Source organism: Fundulus heteroclitus, chromosome 13 (genome assembly GCF_011125445.2).
Source record: "Fundulus heteroclitus isolate FHET01 chromosome 13, MU-UCD_Fhet_4.1, whole genome shotgun sequence".
Classification (NCBI taxonomy): domain Eukaryota; kingdom Metazoa; phylum Chordata; class Actinopteri; order Cyprinodontiformes; family Fundulidae; genus Fundulus; species Fundulus heteroclitus.
In genome coordinates this window covers 38406003-38430600 of record NC_046373.1, presented here as the reverse complement: position 1 = coordinate 38430600, position 24598 = coordinate 38406003, and the positions used below count along the sequence as shown (strand labels likewise).

The window sequence follows — 24598 nt, the reverse complement described above, 5'->3', positions numbered from 1 at the left end:
TCTTATGCAGAAAATAATATCGTGTTCACATCTGGCAGCTCTTTGTTGCTTTATTCAACAGCTGGAGGCAACTGGATCTCCTGATATTGATCTATTTAAAGCAGATCAACCTAATTGTTTTATATACTCATTTCTTCTGTACTTGCCTTTAACACCTTCAGCACTGCGTATCGTTTCTCTAGAGTAAAACTGGACAAATGACCACAGCGACTTCAAGGGCTTAAAATACCAATTTATTACTTTGCACATAAACACAAGATTTCCCTGCAGGCTAAAAAAAATAACATGTCACATAATATTAATTATAATAATAATTATAATAAGTGAATGGCCTTCTGCTCTCCTAACCAAACAGAACCGCACCGCTCTGACGTGGCAACCCTTCACTCAGAACTTTAACAAATCCCCCCCAAGCAGGAACCAAAGAGGTAAAAACAAAATGAAATGCACGATACACAAAATTACAAATCCATCGAGATATAAACAGATATCAAAGTGAGAGGAATTCAAAATAATTCATGCTCTCCTGTTAAAACGGGCCACAAACAATCAGGGAACTTCTTTAAAAAGGTTAAAAACCGGCCCCGCTGCCGTCGGTGCCGCTGGACCGCACCATTGAACAGGAGGCGTGGCCACAGGCTGAGAGCCCAGGGCAGCGGTCCTGTTCTCCTGCGACCCGGCACAGAGGGGAGGCTCGGCTCTTTAACGGGTCCACGTTTGATCAAAGTACCTCGTTTGGATCTGAACACGTCGCAAAGAATCGCGCCTCCCCCCCACAGAGGAGCCGAGACGGGACAGATATTGCTAGACTAGAAACAGTCCCACTAAACTGATAAACTTTAGATCTTTTCTTATAATAAATATGATTCAAAAGGTTTTAATAGTTCTGAAAAGGACGATACTCCAGCATGCAGGCGAGCAAATCTACGCGTTAAAGGAAACGGCCTAAAGCTACACAACTACTCCACCAAATGCACATCCCCACTGATTGATACGAGCAAAGAAAACCCAAAGCGCCAAAGATCAGAGCACAGGAAACCGCCGCACGCCACCAGGACACTCATCATCGCTTCGTTTGATCGAGGTTCATATTGCTCTGCGAGCGATCCGCCAATCCGTGAGGCTAGCCCCGCCCCCCCGCCGCCGCTGCCCGTTAGCCGCCAGCGTGCACGCCGCCAACAGGAAGGTGCTCAAACTCATTCATAGTAAACCTGCAGCTTTACGGGCGGTTTATTACAAAAGCGTTTCCACCGAGCGCCCCCACCTGGATGAGGCGTGCACACCGACCCCTCTGCTCCACTCCCACCACCAGGGGGCTCCACTGGCATTAATGCAGTGCTCATGTAGTCCAGTGTTTTAAAATAAAACTGATGAAGCAAACACTGTTAAAACAGACTTTATGACGGTTTACTTCAATACAAACAGTAAAAAGGTTTAAAATCCGTCCCTCCGGTCCTGATTGTCTCCATCGATCCGATCGGAAGCTGCTACACTGAGCCAATCACATGAGAGGAAGCATGAATCCGTCCTCCTCCTCCTCACCGTTAACCAGAATGCTACAAATAAAAGATTAAAACCGCGGCGAGCCGTCTGGCGCCAGCCGGGAAAACATCATCACAACAGTAACATCGACAACAAGAAACAACAACAACGACATCGAGGGTAAACTACGCGCTCTAAACAACAGCTTTAAGATAACCACCAGATGCTTTATATTAAACTTTTACAAATCTGCTTTGTTGAGTGTAGAAATGCATAAAGAGACTGATAGAGTGCCCTCGGTTCGCCGCGCGCCCCGGGGTCAGTGCAATAAACCAGGCCTGAAGCCAGTCCTGCAGCGCCACCTTCAGGTCCGACTGCACGCCCCCCCTGCTACACACCAGAGCCGAGCGAGGCCCTACAGATACCCTGCGCCGCCTCCGGGAGGCGCCGCTCTGCAGGTGTAAATATATGCTTATATGTCCTGTAGCTGTGAGTATAAAACAAGTCATCTGAGGCATTTACAGCAGTTCTGTCCTCCTTTCCCTTTACAGTTCAGTGGTCTGCCATCAAACACGCACACAGCAGCAGCACACGCACAGATGAGGGGAGCTGGACACGTCACCTCGCTTTAAGAGACCGAGAAGGAGAACAAGGTTCAACACACACTCATAAAAAGGAAAAATATAATATATATAATATTTCATTCTGAAAAGGTCGAGCCCCTCCGCCTCCCTCCCACCACCCAACAAACCCCAGACCTTGTGACAGATGTGGCCCCGCGGGGCTTTGAGGTAAAGTAGATCAGAGTCCTGCTTAGCTGGGGAGCGGCGGAGGCGGCGCCGCGCTCCACCGCCGCCGCCGCGCTCCGCCGCTCCCAGGTTCTTACAAACACACGAGTGCAGACATTCATAGAGGAAAAAACAAAAACAAACTCAAAGCAATGGCTCGACTTGTCGTTTGTGTGTGTGGGGTTTGTTTTTGTTTTTTCGCTTGTGCATGGGGGCCCTGCAGGCCCGCAGTGCCAGATTGCTGGTTGAGAAAAGGCGGCCCGGCGGGAGCGCCGGCTGGAAGGCGTCCCGGGAACCCGCTGCGGGTTCTGGTCCGAGCCGCTTTGGTGCCGAGTCGGAAAATCAAGATGATGAAGAAGAAGGACAGAGATGAGAGAAAGAGAGAGAAGGTCCCCAGGAGGCGCCGCTCAGGCAAAGTACATGGTGTGCTGGGTGTCATAGTGGATCTGGACGGCCTTGGCCAGCGCCTGGGGGTCCCGGCCGTTGCTCTGACCCGACACGTGGCTGCCTTCGGCGCTGCAAGCACAGGAAGATCAGGTCAGAGGAGAAGAAATCTGCTGCACCCCAAACATCAGCAATAGTATTCACAGCCCTGGGTGTCTGGAGACGCCTGCCGTTAGCCTACGCGCCAACGCCTTGGCCTACGCGCCAACGCCTTGGCCTACGCGCCAACGCCTTGGCCTACGCGCCAACGCCTTGGCCTACGCGCCAACGCCTTGGCCTACGCGCCAACGCCTTGGCCTACGCGCCAACGCCTTAGCCTACGCGCCGACGCCTTAGCCTACGCGCCGACGCCTTAGCCTACGCGCCGACGCCTTAGCCTACGCCCCGACGCCTTGGCCTACGCCCCGACGCCCTTAGCCTACGCCCCGACGCCCTTAGCCTACGCCCCGACGCCCTTAGCCTACGCCCCGACGCCCTTAGCCTACGCCCCGACGCCCTTAGCCTACGCCCCGACGCCCTTAGCCTACGCGCCAACGCCTTAGCCTACGCGCCAACGCCTTAGCCTACGCGCCAACGCCTTAGCCTACGCGCCAACGCCTTAGCCTACGCGCCAACGCCTTAGCCTACGTGCTAACGCCTTGGCCTACATGCTAACGCCTTGGCCTACATGCTAACGCCTTGGCCTACGCGCTAACGCCTTGGCCTACGCGCTAACAGCTTAGCCTACGCGCTAACGCCTTAGCCTACATGCTAACGCCTTAGCCTACATGCTAACGCCTTAGCCTACATGCTAACGCCTTAGCCTACATGCTAACGCCTTAGCCTACGTGCTAACGCCTTAGCCTACATGCTACCACGTTAGCGCCGTCAGGGCAGGTCGGTACGGGTCTCTCCTGCCTGTAGTCTGGTTCTCTACCTCAGGCTGACTCTTAGAGCCGTAAACGAAGCGTTCTCTGGAGCCCCGACATGTCTGGGTGGAAACGCTCTGTTCTGAGCCTGCAGGCCAGCAGCAGAGCTTTAGAAGATTAAAGAGCAACACCAGCTGCTCAGCCGTCTTCTGACCAGAAACGTACACGTAGAAACACTACAGCAGCAAATCCGTCAGATTCTTACGGTTTGCTCTGATGGCGTTAAAACGTGAGTTTGTGACGCTGAAGGCATGAAAATGTGAAAGAGAGCAGCTGTTGGACCGTAAATATAAATACGCGCCAACATTTACATTTTAGGGGCTTCTTGATATATATAGAAAATGTTCATTTAGCTAAAACGGACCAACACGGTTCTGGTGAACCGGTAAGTTCTGCCCGTACGGGTCTGACCCTCCGGTGATCGGCCGGCACGCACGACAAGCAGCTTTTATTTTGAAAGAGCCCCGGGGCGGCCTCACCTGTCGTGGTCCTTGTCCACCAGGTGGTAGCGCGCGCGGAAGGCCACCAGCCGGGCGTAGTAGGCCGGCGCGGGGATGGAGACGGAGCGGGTGCAGCGCACGTAGGTGTGGCACAGCTGGTAGGTGAGCAGCTGCAGCTCGTCCGCCGTGAAGCAGTTATCGTCCCACAGGACGTGGTAGTGGGACGGCCGGCTGGTTCCCTGGGGGTCAAAGGTCGGTTAGTCACACGGCAGCTCCAGCGTCTCACCTGCAGGCGGCGCGGCGGCTCACCTGAATCCCAGCGTGGCTGCACAGGTAGAAGTCGAACTCGGACGGGTGCGTGATGGTGCTGTCCACCGTGGTGCCGGCCGGGACGTTGCCGCTCTTCCCCACCTGCGGACCAATCGGATCGCAGTGAGCCGGGGCGCGCAGACAGAGCCGCGGCTCAGGAGGCTCACACTCACCCTCTCCGCCTTGTCGGAGCAGAAGAGGCGGGTGTGGTGGCGCTTCTGGACCACGATGTAGGTGATGCCGGGCCTGTAGTCCTCCTCCAGGCTGATGCAGGCCTTCCTGATGGCGATCAGCTCCGGCCACGCCACCTGCTTCATCTGGCCCTCGGACACGCCGCCGCGGTAATAGATGATCCGCGTGGGCTTGAAGCGGGTCGACTTGTAGAACTGGATCAGCAGCTCCCGCACCATGTTGGTCAGATCCTGGATGACCTCCTGGCTGAAGAGCTGCTCCTGCAGAGGAAGCACAGGTCTGAGCGACGGAGGGGGGGGGGGGGGGGGGGGTTCTGGGGGCCGGCAGAACCCGGCAGAACCGGAGCTACCTGGGACGTGTCCTGCCGGGACGTCTGGACCCGGACGGTGGCGCAGTATCTGCTGGGGTGGCCGTCCATGCTCCCCACCACCGCTGCGATGGACGGCTTCTTCCCGTCGCCCGCCGGAGGGTGCGTGACGTCGGCGCCGAGGAAGATGACGGGCTGCTGGAACACGGAGGGCCTGGGCCGGGAGCAGACGGGTTAGGAACAGAACCGACGGGTCAGAACCAGCCGACCGAGCCGATACGGACCTCTGATGGGGAACCAGGACGTTGTTGATGCCTCCCAGCTTGGCGTTGATCTTCAGGCAGAGGTTGGACAGCGTCTGAGGAGACGTCTTCACCACGTTCTTCACCTGGACGCACTGGGTGGCCATGCCCAGCAGCGTGTCCCCGACCCGCTTCACCTCCGCTGCAGACACGTCACCGTTACATCACCGCTACGTCACCACGGCCCCGCCCACACAGAAAGCCCCGCCCCCACAGAAAGACCCGCCCACACAGAAAGACCCGCCCACACAGAAAGACCCGCCCACACAGAAAGACCCGCCCACACAGAAAGCCCCGCCCACACAGAAAGCCCCGCCCACACAGAAAGCCCCGCCCCCTACCGTAGACGGGCGTCTTCCCAGGCAGGATGACCACGATCAGCTGCAGACCCACGTAGGACATCTTCAGGTGTTTGAACATGGGCTCCACGCTGTCGGCGCCCTGCGCGTATTTACAGAAGCACGGCTGGCCCTGGATGGGCATGCCAGCGTCCTTAGAGATCTTCCTCAGCTGGTCGGTGAAGCTCCTGCCAACAGCCACACGTTAGCAACCAGGAACCATGAGACAGACACAAACCCTGATGGGTTCTATGCTAAGGAACCAAACCGACGTGGCAGAGAACCGAGAAAATTATTCAGTCACAGTTCTTCAGGGAACATCAGAGAAGATCATGGAGACCCAGCAGACGGGTCAGGGAGGAGGTTCTGGTCCAGCTACAGCAGGTCAGACCTCAGAGCTGCTGAGACGACAAATGTTTATTTTTTCTAGCAGCTCTCTGAAGGCCTGAGGCGCTTTGAGAAGAACGTTTATCTTGCTAAAACGTCACTGAGAGCTGCTTTTAGTCTCAGGGTTCTTTGTGAATGTGGGCCCAGATCTTTATGGACCTGTAGCCCCAACACACCATCCTCACTGTGAAGCATGGTGGTGGCAGCATCATGCTGTGGGCAGCAGCTCCAAGCTGATGGGGAGCTCCAGGAGAACCCTGGAGGAGAACCCTGGAGGAGAACCCTGGAGGTAGAACCCTGGAGGTAGAACCTGTTGGCAGCTGCAGACCTGAGACTAGGGTGGAGGTTCAGCTTCCAGCAGGAGAACCACCCTGAACATGTTATGGAGGGTTTAGATCAGAGCAGATGTACTAGAATGGCCTAGTCAAAGCCCGGGCCTGATCCCAGCTGGGAATGGAAAACTGATGTTCTCAGATGTTCTCCATCCAATCTGGCTGAGCAGGAGAGGTTTTCAGCAGATGGGCGTAAAACCTTCTGTAGACGTTCAAAGCTGTTGGAGACAACAGAGGAGGTTCTACAGGGTTCTACGTAACGCCAAATATAAATGCACGCCACACTTTTCAGATTTGATTGGTACGCTGCAGCAGGAGACGAAGTCTGGTTCCGACGCATCGAGACGTGGCTGATTCATAACGGGACGCGACTTACTGCTGATTTCTGACTTTTAAAGGGGCAGAGGAACAGAAACATGTAGGGGCAGCACCGGCGCAGCCTCTGAAAGGAAGCGGGTCCAGAGACGTGACTCACTTGAGCAGGTCCTCCCGGCACTGCTTCTGCGGGGCGAAGCAGGCCACGGCCCACACCTTGATCTCTATGCCGGCGTAGAACTGCTTCCCCCTCATGTCCCACACGCCCTGGTTGGGCGTGGCCACCGTCTTGTTCTGCGGAGAGAGTCCCTACACTCTTAGTCAACCCTCTGCGTGGAAGAGCCGCCACACACACTACCACCACCAGCTGAGCCGACAGGCAGGAGAGACGAGGTCTGACGGCGTGAGGCAACCGCTGATGGAGCAGCTGATGGAGAAGATGATGAAGCTTCTCCATCATCTTCTCCATCAGCTTCTCCATCAGCGGTCCACATGCAACCAGGCACACAAAGTTAAAGGTTTATCCACTTCTAGTGGTGCCAGGAATGGGAAAAGCTCCTGATTAAAGCATTTCACTGGAGGAGGATCCGACCAGAACCCAGCAGGACACCCAGAGAACCGCCTCATGTTTCACATCAGCCGACTTTATGCAGATAAAAAAAGTTTTTCTGTGACGGTGAAAAGTTGGATTTCAAGTAGAAACCAGGAAGCTGGGGGGGGGGGGGGGGTGTTCCTGCTGGGAGTCGAGTCCTCCTGTCATAAACACATCATTAGTCTCCTTCCACACAATCAATGAATCCCAAACCAGCTCAATTACTCTGATTGGATGACAGGATGGCAGGCTAATTTACTCTGATCTGTGATTGGATGATGATATGTGTGGCTGAATTACTCTGATCTGTGATTGGATGACAGGATGTGAGGCTAATTTACTCTGATCTGTGATTGGTAGATGAGATGTGAGGCTAATTTACTCTGATCTGTGATTGGATGATGATATGTGTGGCTGAACTACTCTGATCTGTGATTGGACGACAGGATGTGAGGCTAATTTACTCTGATCTGTGATTGGATGATGAGATGTGAGGCTGAATTACTCTGATCTGTGATTGGATAACGGACTGTGAGGCTGAATTACTCTGATCTGTGATTGGATAACGGACTGTGAGGCTAATTTACTCTGATCTGTGATTGGATAACGGACTGTGAGGCTAATTTACTCTGATCTGTGATTGGATGATGAGATGTGAGGCTGAATTACTCTGACCTCTGATTGGCTGATGGCTGAATTACTCTGATCTGATTGGATGACAGAATGTGAGGCTAATTTACTCTGATCTGTGATTGGATGATGAGATGTGAGGCTGAATTACTCTGATCTGTGATTGGATGACAGGATGTGAGGCTGAATTACTCTGATCTGTGATTGGATGATGAGATGTGAGGCTGAATTACTCTGATCTGTGATTGGATGATGAGATGTCAGGTTGATTTACTCTGATCTGTGATTGGACACGCTGCAGAAAGCAGCTCTTCCTGCAGCGTGTCCATAAGCAGCTGGTTGGAGATCCAGAGATCTCAGCAGCTCATCGAGTCTTTTCTTCTCTCACTTTAAACCAGCATTTTATCTAACGGCCACCAGGGAGACGTCGGTGGCCTATAAGGTGATAAATTTAGAGCGGGTGCAGTAATTCCCACCAACTGACTCAGTTCATATCTGCTGGTGATGGACTGTGTTCCTCTGTAAAGCTGCTGAAGGCTTCCTCTCCTAAAGCACATTTAGATGGAAGAAGCGAAACATGACGTCCCTGGTGGAGCCGGCGGTGCTGAACATGTGACCCAGCAGGTCCCTTCAGTCTGCTCTAGAAAATGTTTAAATCCCTCCAAACTCTGAGCTACGTAGTTTAAAATGGAACACAGCATCAAGACGCAGTCTGCAGATTTATAATCTATAATAATAAAAGCTGTTGATTCAGATTGCAGCTGCTAATCTGAGATGATCTGAGCACAGGGTGAAGTCCTCCATCTTCTCTAAGCTGTGGTCGTGTAACAGCGCGTGAAAAGTGACTGTGGGTCATGAAGGCCGGTCCAGAAGCGCCGCTCAGATTCTGGAGGATTCTGGACTGGCTGTGGCGACACCAGGACCAAACCAACACTCATTTCAGCTGCAACACGTCCACCATGTTGGTTGGTCTGCAGAGACAGCTGAGCCTCAGGACGACGCCGTCGCCTGGATTGGGTCGTCGGTTCTTTGCAGCCTGTAAGAGCTCAGAGCTTCAGAACCACAGCAGAGGGAACATCTGGATCAGTTTCAGTCCAGTCAGCCTGTGTGAGAAGATCTTTAATCTCTCAGATGAACTTCTGACCGTGAAGAACGACTAAACATCGTCTGGATGTCAGAAACGTCTCTCCTGATCGGCGCCGCTGTAGGTACCAGATCGACCCGGGCCCGGTGCCTTCTGATGACGTCACTATACATGATTGGTTTAACGTTTGCTCAATTATGCAAAATATTGTAATTGGTCTGGACAACTTACTAAAGTAATTATAGCGGGGTGTAGGTTTTATTAGAGAGCGGGATTGCGGTTTGTAAACGGACAATTTTACGAAGAAATTCTCCGCGGTCCCTGCGCCTCCTGATGACGTCACATTATGGCAACGCCACTCAAACAAACTACATAGAGCCCGCGGTCTGCATTTGTAACAAATTAATTTTATTAAGTTAATTTAGCGGTTTCTTTTTCTCAAAAGCTTCAACAAATACTCAAGGCATTTTACAAAAAACCAACAAATATTTGACAATTGGCTCAAAGTTTGGAAGAATATTGTTGACAAAAATGGAAGGGATAGCCAGACTAATTTATCCAGCATATATCTTAAATGTACCAAATACCACAATAAAAAAAATAATCAAATTCATCACAATTTTATCTGGAATAATAAAAAAAACATGTGATCAGAAAGAACATCATCAGTACAAAAAGGAGGAATGAACGTTATTGATTTTAAAGCGACGAATGCCGTGATAAAATTAAATTTGGCTGCTGACTTTTATTAAAAATGAAATGAGTTTATGGTTTAGTTTCCCTTCACAACTTAAAAAAAAAATTGGAGGAATGAAATTTCTCTTAGGTTGTAACATTGATCCCGCAAAATTACCGATTAAATTGTCAGACTACCACACAAGTATTCCAAAATGATGTTAAAAGTTTTCATGCCTCGACTAATTTACAGGAAAATAACTGTAAATTAGCAAAATAAAACTGATTTGTAACAAATGGAGACCGCGGGCGTCATGTAGTTTGTTTGAGTTGAGTTGCCGTATATAGACGTCATGGAGAAGCGCAGACCTCGCAGTCGATCTGGTACCTACACCGGCTGCCCAGACCAGGAAGAACCGGATCATCCTGGACGAGCCAACGTTCTGCGACGTTCTGCGCTCAGATGGAAGAACTGAAGTCACAGCTGTGATTGAACTGAAGGAACCCTCTGAGAGGAACCGCTGGGCCCGGAGCAGAGCTGTGAGAGAAGCTAAAGACCCGAGGCTGCGGAGGTCCGACCCGGACCAGAACATCGGGGGGGTTCCAGGTTCCGGCTGCATCAGAATCTGACGGCCTACAGTTCTGGTTCCGGTCGGCTTGGCCGCTGAAAGCCTGGAACCCCCCCGACGTTAGACCCCACGCCCCCCCGCCCCGTGCCCCCGGCCCGGTACTCACCCTGCCACAGTCCCGCCCTGTGTCTGTACTCACCCGGCCCCCATACTGCAGCATGGGCGCTGGGAGGACACGCCCCGTCACCTCCGTCATGTCGTTGTGCACCACGATGCCGAACTCCTTCAGGTAGGGGTCCGGGCCCCCGACCATGCTGTTGCTTTTGACCTGAGGAAGAGGAGCAGGAGGAAGGTTAGAGCCGCCACCCGCGGCAGGACGCCGGCCCGTTTCCCCGCAGCCTCACCAGGCGGCTGATCTCCTCCTGCCGGTCGGGGGCGGAGCGCGCCGTGGCTTTGATCATGGTGGACGTCTGGTTGTCCGTGAGCTTCTTGATGCAGCGCTGACCCGCCACGATGTTGCACACCTGGAGAGGAGAGCAGGGTCAGTCAGCCAGCAGGAGCACGGCGAGGAGCACGGCGAGGAGCACGGCGAGGAGCACGGCGAGGAGCACGGCGAGGAGCACGGCGAGGAGCCGCAGAGGAGCCGCAGAGGAAGACCGTCTCACCTCCAGAGGAAGGTAGGTGTGCTTCTGCTCCTGGCCCACCTGCAGGCAGGGCAGGTGAGGGTACTTGAGCTGCAGGCTGTACTTCTGCTTGAAGTACTGGGCCACCGTGCACTCCATGGCCTGGCCGTTCTCCAGCTGCAGGGGGAACCTGTGGGAGAACAGCGCACCTCTGTGAGGAGGAGGAGGAGGAGGGGAACCGGCAACAAGCGACGGAGACGGGGGGGGGGGGGTTACGTTTGGTGGCTGGCGGGTCGGCGCGTCACGTTGCACACGCGGTACTTCCTCTTCATCTGGCCGCAGTGCGTCACCTCCACCTTCAGACCTGCTGGTGCAGAGAGAGGCGGTTACTGCTGGGCCACGCCCACACACCTGGATGATGCTGCTGATGCTGCCAGCGGCGGCGATGCGCTCGCCTCTGATCTCCTTGGTGAACTTGACCCTCTGGGAGTCGGTCAGGGGTTTGGTCTGCTCGTTGATGTTCTGGATGTCCAGCACCTCGCACATGAACTCGATGACAGGCTGGGCGCGGTAGAAGGCCGTGGCCGAGACTGCGGAGAGGAGCAGAGCAACGGCCACATAATTAACTGGGTTATTAATAATAATAATAATAATAATAATAATAATAATAATAATAATAATAATAATAATAATAATAATAATAATAATAATAATAATAATAATAATAATAATAAATAATAATAATAATAATAAATAATATTAATAATAATAATAATAATAATCTGAGCGATGTTTTCCCATCAACGGTCGAGGCAGAACTTTGATCTGAATGAATCTGCACATGAAGGGTTCTGTTGGACCAGAACCAGCCGGCCCGCCTCCAGAGGGATGAGCCTACCGTCGATGTTGAGCATCATGTTCCACATGGCAGGACGGACGGACTGGTGGAAGCCGAACCACACCTCCCTGCCTCCGCCCAGAGGATGGTAGTAGCCCTCCGGAGGGGAGAAGAAGGAGCGGCCCACGGGCGTGTACCTGGGGGGGGGCATTCACACCGTCAGAACACGCCGCGCGTCTGGGAGGCAGCAGTTAACGAGTGCAATCAGACGCCGTATGGAGATACATTTGGGTCAAAAAGCTAAAAAATAAATAACTACATTATTTTAAACTGAGAAATGTCCAGAACTTTAGTTCTATGGTTGTTTTTTTACACTGTGGGAACCGGCACCGCTGCGGTCGGTTCCGCCGCTTTAAGCGATGAAGATTCATCATCATCATCACTTTTCACTGAGATTTGTGGTGTTTGTTGACAGGAACAGAGGAGCTGCATGTTTTCAGAACCAGGCATTCAAAGCAGGAGATCGCTGACGCCAGGAAGACATTCCCAGTTCCCACGGTTCCTGAAAGCATCAGCTGGGAATGTTCGGCCCCGCCCCCTGAGGGAGGCCCCGCCCCGCTACCCGAGGCCCCGCCCCCTGAGAGAAGCCCCACCCTGCTACCTATGGGAGGCCCCGCCCTCAACAATAATCAACAATAAGAAACAAATGTAGTGAGACGAGAACCGCCGGGCCAGAGACCCTGTTCTAAGGCAGTTTCACATAAATAAAGTTACCTGTTCTAAGGCAGTTCCATATAAAGTTACCTGTTCTAAGGTAGTTCCACATAAATAAAGTTACCTGTTCTAAGGTAGTTCCACATAAATAAAGTTACCTGTTCTAAGGCAGTTCCACATAAATAAAGTTACCTGTTCTAAGGTAGTTCCACATAAAGTTACCTGTTCAAAGGCAGTTCCACATAAATAAAGTTACCTGTTCTAAGGCAGTTCCACATAAATAAAGTTACCTGTTCTAAGGCAGTTCCACATAAATAAAGTTACCTGTTCTAAGGCAGTTCCACATAAATAAAGTTACCTGTTCTAAGGCAGTTCCACATAAATAAAGTTACCTGTTCTAAGGCAGTTTCACATAAATAAAGTTACCTGTTCTAAGGCAGTTCCACATAAATAAAGTTACCTGTTCTAAGGTAGTTCCACATAAAGTTACCTGTTCTAAGGCAGTTCCACATAAATAAAGTTACCTGTTCTAAGGCAGTTCCACATAAATAAAGTTACCTGTTCTAAGGCAGTTCCACATAAATAAAGTTACCTGTTCTAAGGTAGTTCCACATAAATAAAGTTACCTGTTCAAAGGCAGTTCCACATAAATAAAGTTACCTGTTCTAAGGCAGTTCCACATAAATAAAGTTACCTGTTCTAAGGCAGTTCCACATAAATAAAGTTACCTGTTCTAAGGTAGTTCCACATAAAGTTACCTGTTCTAAGGCAGTTCCACATAAATAAAGTTACCTGTTCTAAGGCAGTTCCACATAAATAAAGTTACCTGTTCTAAGGCAGTTCCACATAAATAAAGTTACCTGTTCTAAGGTAGTTCCACATAAAGTTACCTGTTCTAAGGCAGTTCCACATAAATAAAGTTACCTGTTCTAAGGCAGTTCCACATAAATAAAGTTACCTGTTCTAAGGCAGTTCCACATAAATAAAGTTACCTGTTCTAAGGTAGTTCCACATAAATAAAGTTACCTGTTCAAAGGCAGTTCCACATAAATAAAGTTACCTGTTCTAAGGTAGTTCCATATAAATAAAGTTACCTGTAATAAGGTAGTTCCACATAAATAAAGTTACCTGTTCTAAGGCAGTTCCACATAAATAAAGTTACCTGTTCTAAGGCAGTTCCACATAAATAAAGTTACCTGTTCTAAGGTACTTCCACATAAATAAAATTACCTGTTCTAAGGCAGTTCCACATAAATAAAGTTACCTGTTCTAAGGTAGTTCCACATAAATAAAGTTACCTGTTCTAAGGCAGTTCCACATAAATAAGGTTACCTGTTCTAAGGTAGTTCCACATAAATAAGGTTACCTGTTCTAAGGTAGTTCCACATAAAGTTACCTGTTCTAAGGTAGTTCCATATAAATAAAGTTACCTGTTCTAAGGTAGTTCCACATAAATAAAGTTACCTGTTCTAAGGTAGTTCCACATAAAGTTACCTGTTCTAAAGCAGTTCCACATAAATAAAGTTACCTGTTCTAAGGTAGTTCCACATAAATAAAGTTACCTGTTCTAAGGCAGTTCCACATAAATAAAGTTACCTGTTCTAAGGTAGTTCCACATAAATAAAGTTACCTGTTCTAAGGCAGTTCCACATAAATAAGGTTACCTGTTCTAAGGTAGTTCCACATAAAGTTACCTGTTCTAAGGTAGTTCCATATAAATAAAGTTACCTGTTCTAAAGCAGTTCCACATAAATAAAGTTACCTGTTCTAAGGTAGTTCCACATAAATAAAGTTACCTGTTCTAAGGCAGTTCCACATAAATAAGGTTACCTGTTCTAAGGTAGTTCCACATAAAGTTACCTGTTCTAAGGTAGTTCCATATAAATAAAGTTACCTGTTCTAAGGTAGTTCCACATAAATAAAGTTACCTGTTCTGAGGCAGTTCCACATAAATAAAGTTACCTGTTCTAAGGCAGCTCCACATAAAGTTACCTGTTCTAAGGCAGTTCCACATAAATAAAGTTACCTGTTCTAAGGCAGTTCCACATAAATAAAGTTACCTGTTCTAAGGCAGTTCCACATAAATAAAGTTACCTGTTCTAAGGTAGTTCCATATAAATAAAGTTACCTGTTCTAAGGCAGTTCCACATAAATAAAGTTACCTGTTCTAAGGCAGTTCCACATAAATAAAGTTACCTGTTCTAAGGCAGTTCCACATAAATAAAGTTACCTGTTCTAAGGTAGTTCCATATAAATAAAGTTACCTGTTCTAAGGCAGCTCCACATAAAGTTACCTGTTCTAAGGCAGTTCCACATAAATAAAGTTACCTGTTCTAAGGCAGTTCCACATAAATAAAGTTACCTGTTCTAAGGCAGTTCCACATAAATAAAGTTACCTGTTCTAAGGCAGTTCCATATAAATAAAGTTACCTGTTCTAAGGTAGTTCCACATAAATAAGGTTACCTGTTCTAAGGCAGGTTTATTTATGTGAACCTAAGGTTCCCAGAGAACCCAGAGAACGTACCTCATGGAGGGCAGGTGGCGGGTGATGACGTCCAGGGCCTGCACAGAGTCCTCAGGAACCTCGTTCAGGTGACCTGACAGAGCTTCCAGCAGCATCTGGAGGCTGACCACAGACACCCACTGCAGGGACACCTTGAAGGTCTGGTCCTTCCCCTCGCCTGGCAGCGTCACCTCCAGATCCACCTGAGGTTCAGCACAGCGACAGGTTCTAGTTGACAGGTGGAGGACAGACCCGGCACACAGAACCATGCAGCAGAACCGCTCGTTGGGTGGCGTGTATAGATCTCTAGGCTGATCAGGAACCGTTCATCAGACGCGATGCTGCAGGGTTCCACCGTCAGCGGGAGCCTGCAGCATCGTGGGTTCCGGATCCGGTCGGTTCTGTAGCGAAGGCTAAGGTTCTCTAGACGGAGGTTCTCACCCGGTCCCTCCCGATGGGCAGCGGGTGTGCCGTGTACATGTTCCTCTTCCCGTCGTAGCCCGGCTGCCGGTCCCCAAAGATCTGCATCTTGAAGTGCCGCACCATGGTGTCCACCACCTCCCTGGAAGACAAGCGGAGCGTCAGCGCCGTCGACCCGTGGACCCCCCCCCCCCCGGGGTCAACCCCCCCCCCCCCACCACACACACCTGTTGACCCTTCGAGGACGTTTCTCCGGCTTGATCTCGATGTCGTAGTGGTAGACGTCAATCTTGGGGATCTGCACCTGGAAGTGGTTGGCCAGGAGCCGGATGGGTTTCCCCACCGTGCCGAGGCCGGGACGCCGCGGAGGCTGGAAGAGAGAGGTGGGGGCGGGCGGGCCTGGGGGTGCAAGGACAGGACGTCAGTCACCTGAAAACCTGTCCAGCCTCACAGACAGAACGAATCCTGACATGACAGAACCTCCTAGAACCACCAGCAGAACCTCACAGAACCACCAGCAGACCCAAACTGAGCAGACGAGTCCCTCTGGGCTGATGGAGGTTCTGGGACCAACGGCGAGGCTTTGTCTCCAGGAAGGATTGAGTGGGCCGTGACGTTCAGGGTGACCACAGGGCGACCAGAACCAGAGCAGAACCAGGACAGAACCAGAACCAGAGCAGAACCATGGCCTCCATGCGGCGCCGCCCGCAGAACGCTGCCCTACCAACTATAACGGGGCCATATGGAGGGCCGCCACGTGCAGGCAGGGATTACCGTTAGACGCAGCGTGGCCCGCTGCAGCGCTGGAGACAAAGCCCCCCCCCCACACACACACACACACACACAGGGGTCCAGGGGGGGGTAACACCCCCACTGGTCCCAGGCTGAATACCTGATGGTGATAAACTGTGCTGGGAAGTTCTACACGTTAACTGACTGTAGACGCTGTGGGGGGGGGGGGGGGGGGGGGACCCAATCGGGTCTCAGAGCAAAGTGAGCCGTCATCAGGCCAGCAGGCGGCCAACCGACAACCCGGGGAGCGGGGGGGTCCAGCCCCCCCGCTCCCCCCGACGCCACGCTCCAGTTAGTCAGTGAAGCGCGAGAGCACAGACAATCAGGATTCCCCCCCCCCCCCCAGCTGGGCTACAGACCCGGAGAAGAACCCTTTCTGTCCCACTTGGACCTGAACGCTCTGATGATCCGGGTCACCGAGTCCCGCTGGCCTCGTTCCTGATGGCGGTGCCATCAGCAGCCTGCGGCGCCATCAGCAGCCTGCAGCGGGCGCCGCAGGCTGCAGGCTGCTGATGGCGCCGCCATTAGGATAATCCAGGGGTTCTGATGTTCCTGCAACCAGGAAGGACCCCCAGGTTCCTCGTTCTACCTCGGTTCTGCAGACCCGGCAACAACGAGCCACACTGAGCCCAGTGGAGGGTGGAACCAGAGCCCAACAGGCCCTAACGAGCCAATTAGGGCCCTAACGAGCCAATTAGGGCCCCACAGGTGTGACCTTCTGACTATAACCTAGAACCATGATACCGAGTCTTTGAAATGTTTCAAACACAAATTATTTCTGGTCCAAAAGTCCAAAGAAGCTCAGAAAAAGGATCAATCCTGTGGACGGGCCAGGAGACAATTTTTTTTTGACAAATTGATCGACTGAAACCAGTAAAGTTCCTCGTTTTAAATCAATTTTAAACAGATTGAGACTTTTCAGCATTTCCCCTGTAGGGGAACCCGGCGGATCCCAGGATCTCACTAACAGCTGGTGTGATGAAACGATGGAAGCCGAGGGTCGCCGTAAACCACTCATATTCAATTATTATTATTATTATTATTATTATTATCATCAGTGCGTCTTAGAGCTGATTACTGAGGTTCACCAGGACGATACGTTCACCCTTTAGAACCACAGACTGAGGTTCTGCTCCTTGACCCGGTGCTTCTCTCTGCAAACAGGAGCCCAGACTTCACACGCCTCCATCACATCAAGTCTTTATGCTTCCCTGCAGGTTTATCAGCTGCAGCGTAACGTCTGGGTCTCACCAGAACTCCTGATTAATCATCTTCATCTCAAAGAAAATGAACAGGACTGTTTAGAACTCCATCACTGCTCAGCTGGAGGTTCTAATTTAGTCCCTGATCAGCTCGTTGTTAATTGGTTCTCCTTCTAAACGAGCCTTTAGTGCGTTGCAGTTTTACATCCTCGGTAAATATAAAAATATATTGGTAAATATATGGACCCGGTATGGCGGTAAATATAAATATATATTGGTAAATATATGGACCCAGTATGGCGGGCCGGAGGCCATGCAGGTGATGCTCCTTTATCGGCCTCCACAGCAGGACCGCCATGGTGCTAAAGACTGAATACCAAGAGAATACTCCACATATTTACCGCAGTGGTTTTATTAAAGGCACACAGTTGTTTTAGGTTAAGACAAAAAGTGTGATTAATCACAATAAGACAAACTTAACTTCCTTAATCAGAGCAGAACCAATAAGAAGGAGACAATTTAGGGCTTGTTTAGAGGAATCTATCATTTAAGCATCGCGTCCCTTATACCTTTATATAATTTATTTTTTAGTAATGATTGCGTATTTTGGTAAGCCTGTTCTTACCAGACCTCCTCACTGCATCTATGACCGTTTACTCTGGTCTTGCTAGCGGCTCCGTGTGAAACGTCCAACATCTGTGACCAAACCATCTCAGCCTCTGGCCTCCAATATATTAATTTGGCTGCGTGATAAATAGTAAATGTTTTGTGATCTCAGTATCATTGTGTGCTTCGTTTAACGTTAACGGCCTGGAGAGCAGTAATTACTGGCCAATCTATCCCAGATGAGACAGAGAGGGAAGAAGAAAATAGTCAGATATGGCACCTGATATCATCATTGCAATATTTACCATTATTATCACCATGGTAACGTTTTCTAACAACCTGCAGGCTTTGTTTCTAATCCTGTCCATTTTGGCTCCTCCCACTAAAAGTCTTCAGCGCCTCTTGTCCCGCTCTGCTTCCTGTCTTCATGTCCGTACCACAATCTGCAAACCACACGCCATAAAAGACGTTTCTATGGTTCAGTCTACAGCTCAACGTGGTTTAAATGTATTTAATAGACAGCGGGAGAGTCTGAAGGACACGATTAGACAAACTTCAGAGCAGCAACATCGTCTCAGAAATCAACGTAGATTTATTTTTGGCTTAAAAAAGGAAAACTTTAACCTAAATCCTTTAATTGATTTATTAAGATTATCACAATATTGATATCCACTCTGGTCATGTTGCGTTCTGCAGGCATCAAATTTCCTCATTTCAGTGTTCTGAGTGTAGTGAGTCATCTCAGCAACACTGTTTTCACTGCTTTCTACAAAGAATTACCCAGAATAAAACCCTCCAACTTCCTCTTTTCAAACGGTGCCGTTCAGTGAGAGGACTCATTTCAAGTTGAACCCCGACTGATCAGATTTACAGGATTTAAAAATATACCAAACAACATGGGAACACATCCACAGTCGTTCATTTCTCCATAAATCCCATTTATCAACATGACTTTATAAAACCAAACATAAAACTTATGATTTCATTCAATCAAAAAATACCAAGCAGATGTTTTGCTGCTTTAATTTTGGGGGTAGAAGGCGTTACAACACGTCATCAGCTCACACTCAGCATATTACCATATTTTTCAGACTATAAGACGCATCAGTCAAAAAAACGCATCATAAAGAGGAAAAAAGTCACAGCAGACTTTTATAGAACTAGAGAAGTTATATCCTGCCCAGACAACAGAGCTGTAAGCTAACGCTAGCTGCTGTTAGCTTCACGGCCCAATAACGGTTCTATCAGGGTCTGGATCCTTGGAGCTGCACCAGGTAACGCTCCGCTGCGTGAATCCAGGCTGGAACAGGGAAATAACGAACAAACACGACAGTCTGGTGTCTATAAGTTAATGTTTCAGTTACATTTTAATTTAGATTTCTCTAACGAAAAACCGAGACGTCTGATTTAGTTGAGAATCTCTGTCTGGTTGTTGGTTCGTTATGGAAGACTCGTTCAACTCAGCTCTTCTACGTCAGGTAAATAATTTCTCTCCATCATAATACAATTATAGATAGATAGATAGATAGATAGATAGATAGATACTCTATTGAAGGTAATGTTTTCTCCTTGGTTCATGCTGATCAAGATGAATTACTGATTAAATTTGATATACAAGTCGCAGGATCGGCCAAACTATGAAAACTTAGTTCTAAAAATGCGGTAATTAGGAGCCGGTGCTTCCGTGTGAGTGGACATTTTTGGCCGTTCTGGCTTTCCATACCGCACACCTGTGGCTGGTTGCGCAACGTCCAGCAGCAGCAGGTAAAATCCTCCACAAACATCCCTAAAAAACAGCCGGATTCTCCGTGGAACGGGCTGAGATGTGCGGACACTCAGCAAACCGATGTTCACGCACAATAACCGCGTCTGCGCGCTGTGCGTGCGTGTTTTTGTCCTGCGTGTCTTTGTTATCATGTCAGAGGAGACGCTTATGATGGAGCTGGTCTGCAGAGGGGATCGATAGAAGCGCCATCCCTCCCTCCATCTCTCCCTCCATCCATCCATCCGCCGCCGAGCGCGTGGCACCGGCTCACGGACAGGCGCGTGAACCGCTGACAGTCCCGCACAAACCCCGAGAACACGGAGCCTTAGCCACGCACGCTGGCTCGGTCCCACGCAGAATCACGGTGTGTTTTCAGCCCCGCTTTCATTTTGTTTCTCCGCCCGTCGCGGGGCTCTCGGACCCGGACAGGCTGCCCTGATGGCGACGCGCGAGTTCCGGGGTTTCCAGGCGGCTTTCGACGACATTTTGAGGGCAGCCGCCGGAGCGAGAAGCGGCGAGCGAGAATAAACAGCAGCGTAAACACGGCGTGAAGGAGGAAGGAGGGCAGGAAGGAAGGAAGGAGGTCCCAGTTAAATCCCCTCCGACACAAACAATACCAGCTGCTCCACCCGCCGAGACCCCCACGCACCCCCACGCAGGGCACCTCCACCCCCACCGAACACCAACGCTCCCCGGGACCACGGTCCAGGCCGCGGGGGGATCTCCGCGGAGGCCGCGCTACAGCCTCGGCCCCCAGTGAAGCGCGCCGCCTCCACACACGCCTCCCGCCCCGCGCCGCTCCTCCGCGGCTGTCTCACCTGGTCCGAGCGCTTCCATGGCCGAGGCCTCTCTCTCCGTCTCTGTCCCGGCCTGGCGGCTCCGTACCGAGGCTGAAATTGGGGGCGGTATGTCGAGGCTGGAGGTGTCGTATTAGAGAAAACTGGAGATGGACGCTCCGCTCCGCTGCCTGCTGCTGACGGACTCACCGTTGCTACTGCTGGGGGCGTTGAGCTGCGCATGTGCAGCTTTCCAGCGATTGTGCGCATGCGTAAAGACGGGGCAGCGCACTTTGAAGAAGCAAACTTGATGTTCCGATAAAAGCTTGAACCTTGTATCATGAGACGCGACTCGGAACGCAGATGCATTTAATCAGTAATCAAAAAAGTGGAAGATAAAAATAAAGGCAGGTTTATTGCTAACAAAGTGTTTTACAGGACATCAAAGGAACAACAAAACGGAAACAACAGAAACCTTTAAGTTGTTGCTTTAAGGCTTAATATGTCAAACACAGTAAACTGCGTATGTAAATCGAAGCTTGAATTAAACCCAAATCTTTCCTATCTGTAATATTTCAGGGGCAACACAGATAAAAACCTGCTGAGCAAATAAAACAAGGCAGCGACTGGTGGATTTTAGGTTCTGATGACTTCCCATCAGAGATCAGTCAGTTTGATGAACTAATTTAGATGCTGTGATGGTTCTGTCAACAACAGTAAATTTGGCCATTATTAGTGTTTTATGTGATAATATCAGGAATTATATTACTGCCTCACTCTTTTTAACTCCTGATTATAGATTTTAAAAAAAGAATGTCTTTATGTTCTAGTAAAGCAGAAAGGAACGCCTGCTTTTCCCCACTTTGGTCTTTATCGGGTCGGTTTCCTCCACAATTCAATTAAATCTTATTTATATAGCGCCAATTCATGAAACATGTCATCTCAAGGCACTTTCCAAATCAAATTCAATGAGATTATACTGATTAGATCAGATCCTCCAGGTTGGTGAGAAAGTTTCCTCTCTAAGGAAACCCAGCAGGTTGCATCAAGTCTCTCCAAGCAGCATTCACTCCTCCTGAAAGAGCGTAGAGCCACAGTGGACAGTCGTCTGCATTGTTGATGGCTTTGCAGCAATCCCTCATACTGAGCATGCATGAAGCGACAGTGGAGAGGAAAACTCCCCTTTAACAGGGAGGAGAACCACCAGCAGAACCAGAACCAGGCTCAGTGTGAACGCTCATCTGCCTCCACCCACTGGGGCTTAGAGAAGACAGAGCAGAGACACAGAAAGCACAGAAGCTCACATTGACCCAGGAGTACTTTCTATGTTAGATGGTAATAGAGGATGATCTGCCTCCCCTGATGATGTCACAGTTAACAGAACACCAGACCAGGTGTACCTTCTATGAAGAGAAAAATGACAGAGAACAAAAAGTTAAAAGCTGAAATAACAACAAACAATGCAGATTGGAGAGCAGTAGGAGAACTCAGCAGAGAGAGAGAAATAGACCCTGATGTCCTCCAGCAGCCTAAGCCTATAGCAGCATAACTATAGAGGTAGCTCAGGGTAACATGAGCCACTCTGACTAGAAGCTTTGTCACAAAGGAAAGTTTTAGCGTCTCGGTTTTCAGATGAAAGTTTTCTACCAGGTCATCCAGGCTGACTGAGAAGACGTTTTATCATTAATTCAGCACTCTGTGATGAACTCAGCTCTGGTTCTGATTCTGATTCCTGCAGCGATAAATTGCTTTAACAGAAATGGTCATCATCAGCAATGTTTAGACCTCTGGAAAGAAGCAGGACCAGTACATCTCCCTTGTTGTGGATCGGTTCTGTAGCATCCAGTCAATATCAAGAAGGCCAGAACTGATGGTTAAATGATGATTTATTACAGCCATCCGTGTCTTCAACCAACGTAAGAGCTACACAGCAGCAAATAACAATTACAAACGTTTTACCATCCATTGCTATGCACTTACGTTGACACGTTTCCTTCTTTTTATTAACACAGCCAGTTGTATCTGTTCCCATACATATTTCAAGTTACACAAACTTGACTGATTAGTCAAACTTGACTGATGCACCTTTTCCTACTTTTGGCACCTTCTTCTGACTATTGAGCCGATGGAATAAGTGAATTTCTTCAATATGAGATCAATAAAACCTATCTTATCTTATCTTAAACATACATTAATCACAGTTACTAACCTTGTTCCCCCATCGACTGAAGCCAAACTTTTTATTGAGAAAGTCCAAAGCCATTCAGAATCTTTAATAGTTCTGATGCTCATCCATTTTTTACATGATTAATATTTAACTCAACTAGAGGAAATATGTTAGAATAACTGCAGGCAAACTCTGGGTTCTCCTCTGTTAAACATGTTCCACTATCTAAAGATCTGGACTGGCCCATAACATGTTCTAGAGAATTAAAGTGTCGAAATATGTGTTTGCTGCCCTGTGGTTCTTTATAAAATAAAGCGGTAACCCCGCCCCTTTCTGTTTATTTTACTCTCATGCTGGGAGGAGGTGATGTACCGCCACCAACATCCCCAAACTTCACACTACAGTCATTCACACCCTGACGGTGGTGAGCTATGCTAGCAGCCACAGCTGCCCTGGGGTGGACTGACGGAGGAGAAGCTGCCAGACATCAGCGCCACTGGTCCCCCTGACCACCGCCAGCAGGCGATGCGGGTGGAGTATCTTGCCCAAGGACACAACGACTGAGATGGTCAGAGCGGGGGATCGAACCGACAACTTGACAGTCACTGGACAACCTCCCTAACTGACGGAAATGTCCAGATTCTGAAAAGTACTTTAATTTCTCTGCAGTCAGTTGGTCTGGGCTCCTTTTGCATGAATTCCTGCATCAATGCTGTGAGGGATGCGACCAGCCGGCGGTTCTGCTCAGGTTCTGGAAGTCCAAGTAGCTTTAGCCGCCTGCAGCTCATCTGTGTTGCTGGTTCTGGTGTCGCTCATCTTCCTCTGGACGATTCTCCATAGATTCTCTACGGGGTTCTGGTCAGCCCAGTTTGCTGAACAGTCAAGCATGGTACCGGCGGTACCAGGTCCAGCTGGACTCTGCATCTCCATAAAGCTTGTCAGCAGAAGGAAGCATGAAGTGACTGTGTTGACCGTGGAGTTCAGAAAGCCCAGTGGACCAGAACCAGCAGAACCAGCAGAACCAGCGGCACCCTAAATCCTCCATGCCCGTGGAAACATCTTTCCTGGAACTCTGTACTGGACTTCTGCCGCGTTGCAGGTCAGGAAACGGGTCTCAGCTTATTGTCTCACACATCTTCAGCTACATCTCCTTTCTCCACAACTTTCACCACCTTCCATGAATATTACTTCACTCTCATTTCATAACCTTTTACTAGTTAGAGTCTATCTGCACATTCATCTAAAATGACTTTTGTTTAACCATTAGCCACTGCTGTGACAGAAGCACATATTGTTTTCACTTTTATGGCATATTGTGAAAAGTGCACCAAGCTGGAACACATGAATGCAATTAGAATCAGAATCTGAATATTTTATTTGTCACCGTGGCAAGATTTCTCTTTGGCTCTCCTGGTTTACATTACACACAATGAAGGCAAAAAAAATTTAAAACAGACAAAAATGCAATGAACAAGTGTTAATTTTTTATTTTTTTGCGTTCAGGAGAGTCACAGATAACAGATAATGAGGTAATGAGGTATTTTTTTTCCAGTGTCCTATCTGGCAATTTGGCAATAAGAATTGTTGTCTTAATGCCAAAAAGAGCTCGACAGATTTGACTTTCACAAGTGGAGCAGTACTGCTTTTGCCATAGTGTTCTGCTTGATTTATGAATGTGAATAGTTTTATCATGATTCATGCGGGGAATATCTCAAATGATATGGACACTACAATGGGAAAGTAGGAGAGGAAAGGAAGAACAAAAAGAAAAAAAAAGAAAAGGTGAAAGAAAGACGAGATAAAAGGAAGAGAATAATGAAACAATTATTGAAAATAACATGTACTTCGTTTAATTGAAAATCTGCAGTTCCTATATTGTCCACGAGTTTTAATGTGTTTTAATCAGCCGATGGTAGCACATTGCTTCAGATGTGGAAAATAGATTTTAAATCATTTCTTAGTTTTTATCTGTTTGATGTATTTTGTCATGTAGGACAGTGTTTTTAAGTTCCAAAAAAATGGAATAAATGTTTTTCAACATTGTACAATCACTGTGATCAGTTCTTATGCATAATGCTCTTAAGTATATGTTTAACT

At 49.0% G+C, this 24598-nt stretch overlaps 1 protein-coding gene across 4 annotated transcripts; it reads right to left on the bottom strand.

Moving 5' to 3' along the window:
• Positions 1–211: 211 nt before the first annotated feature.
• ago4 (argonaute RISC component 4) lies at positions 212–20569 on the bottom strand. 4 transcript variants are annotated; one of them, XM_036145710.1, is made up of 18 exons: positions 20377–20569; positions 15421–15592; positions 15215–15335; positions 14795–14976; positions 11616–11752; positions 11173–11307; positions 10994–11081; positions 10760–10907; positions 10499–10618; positions 10261–10422; positions 6705–6853; positions 5514–5698; positions 5155–5314; positions 4913–5084; positions 4545–4823; positions 4372–4473; positions 4102–4301; positions 212–2786 (listed from the first exon to the last, which is right to left on the bottom strand). In XM_036145710.1, the coding sequence occupies exons 1-18, from the start codon at positions 20393–20395 to the stop codon at positions 2678–2680; spliced, it is 2640 nt and encodes an 879-aa protein (XP_036001603.1). In that variant the 5' UTR covers positions 20396–20569; the 3' UTR covers positions 212–2677. The 4 variants fall into 4 exon arrangements, with proteins under 4 accessions (XP_036001603.1, XP_036001604.1, XP_036001605.1 ...); XM_036145711.1 differs by having other exon boundaries at positions 6705–6838; XM_036145712.1 differs by having other exon boundaries at positions 10294–10422.
• Positions 20570–24598: the final 4029 nt, after the last annotated feature.

Coding starts and splice junctions, on each gene's coding strand:
- ago4 (XM_036145710.1), bottom strand. Junction 11,082..11,172: donor GTTCACCAAGGAGATCAGAG/GCGAGCGCATCG, acceptor CTGCACCAGCAG/GTCTGAAGGTGGAGGTGACG. Junction 4,302..4,371: donor GCAGCCACGCTGGGATTCAG/GTGAGCCGCCGC, acceptor TTTGACCCCCAG/GGAACCAGCCGGCCGTCCCA.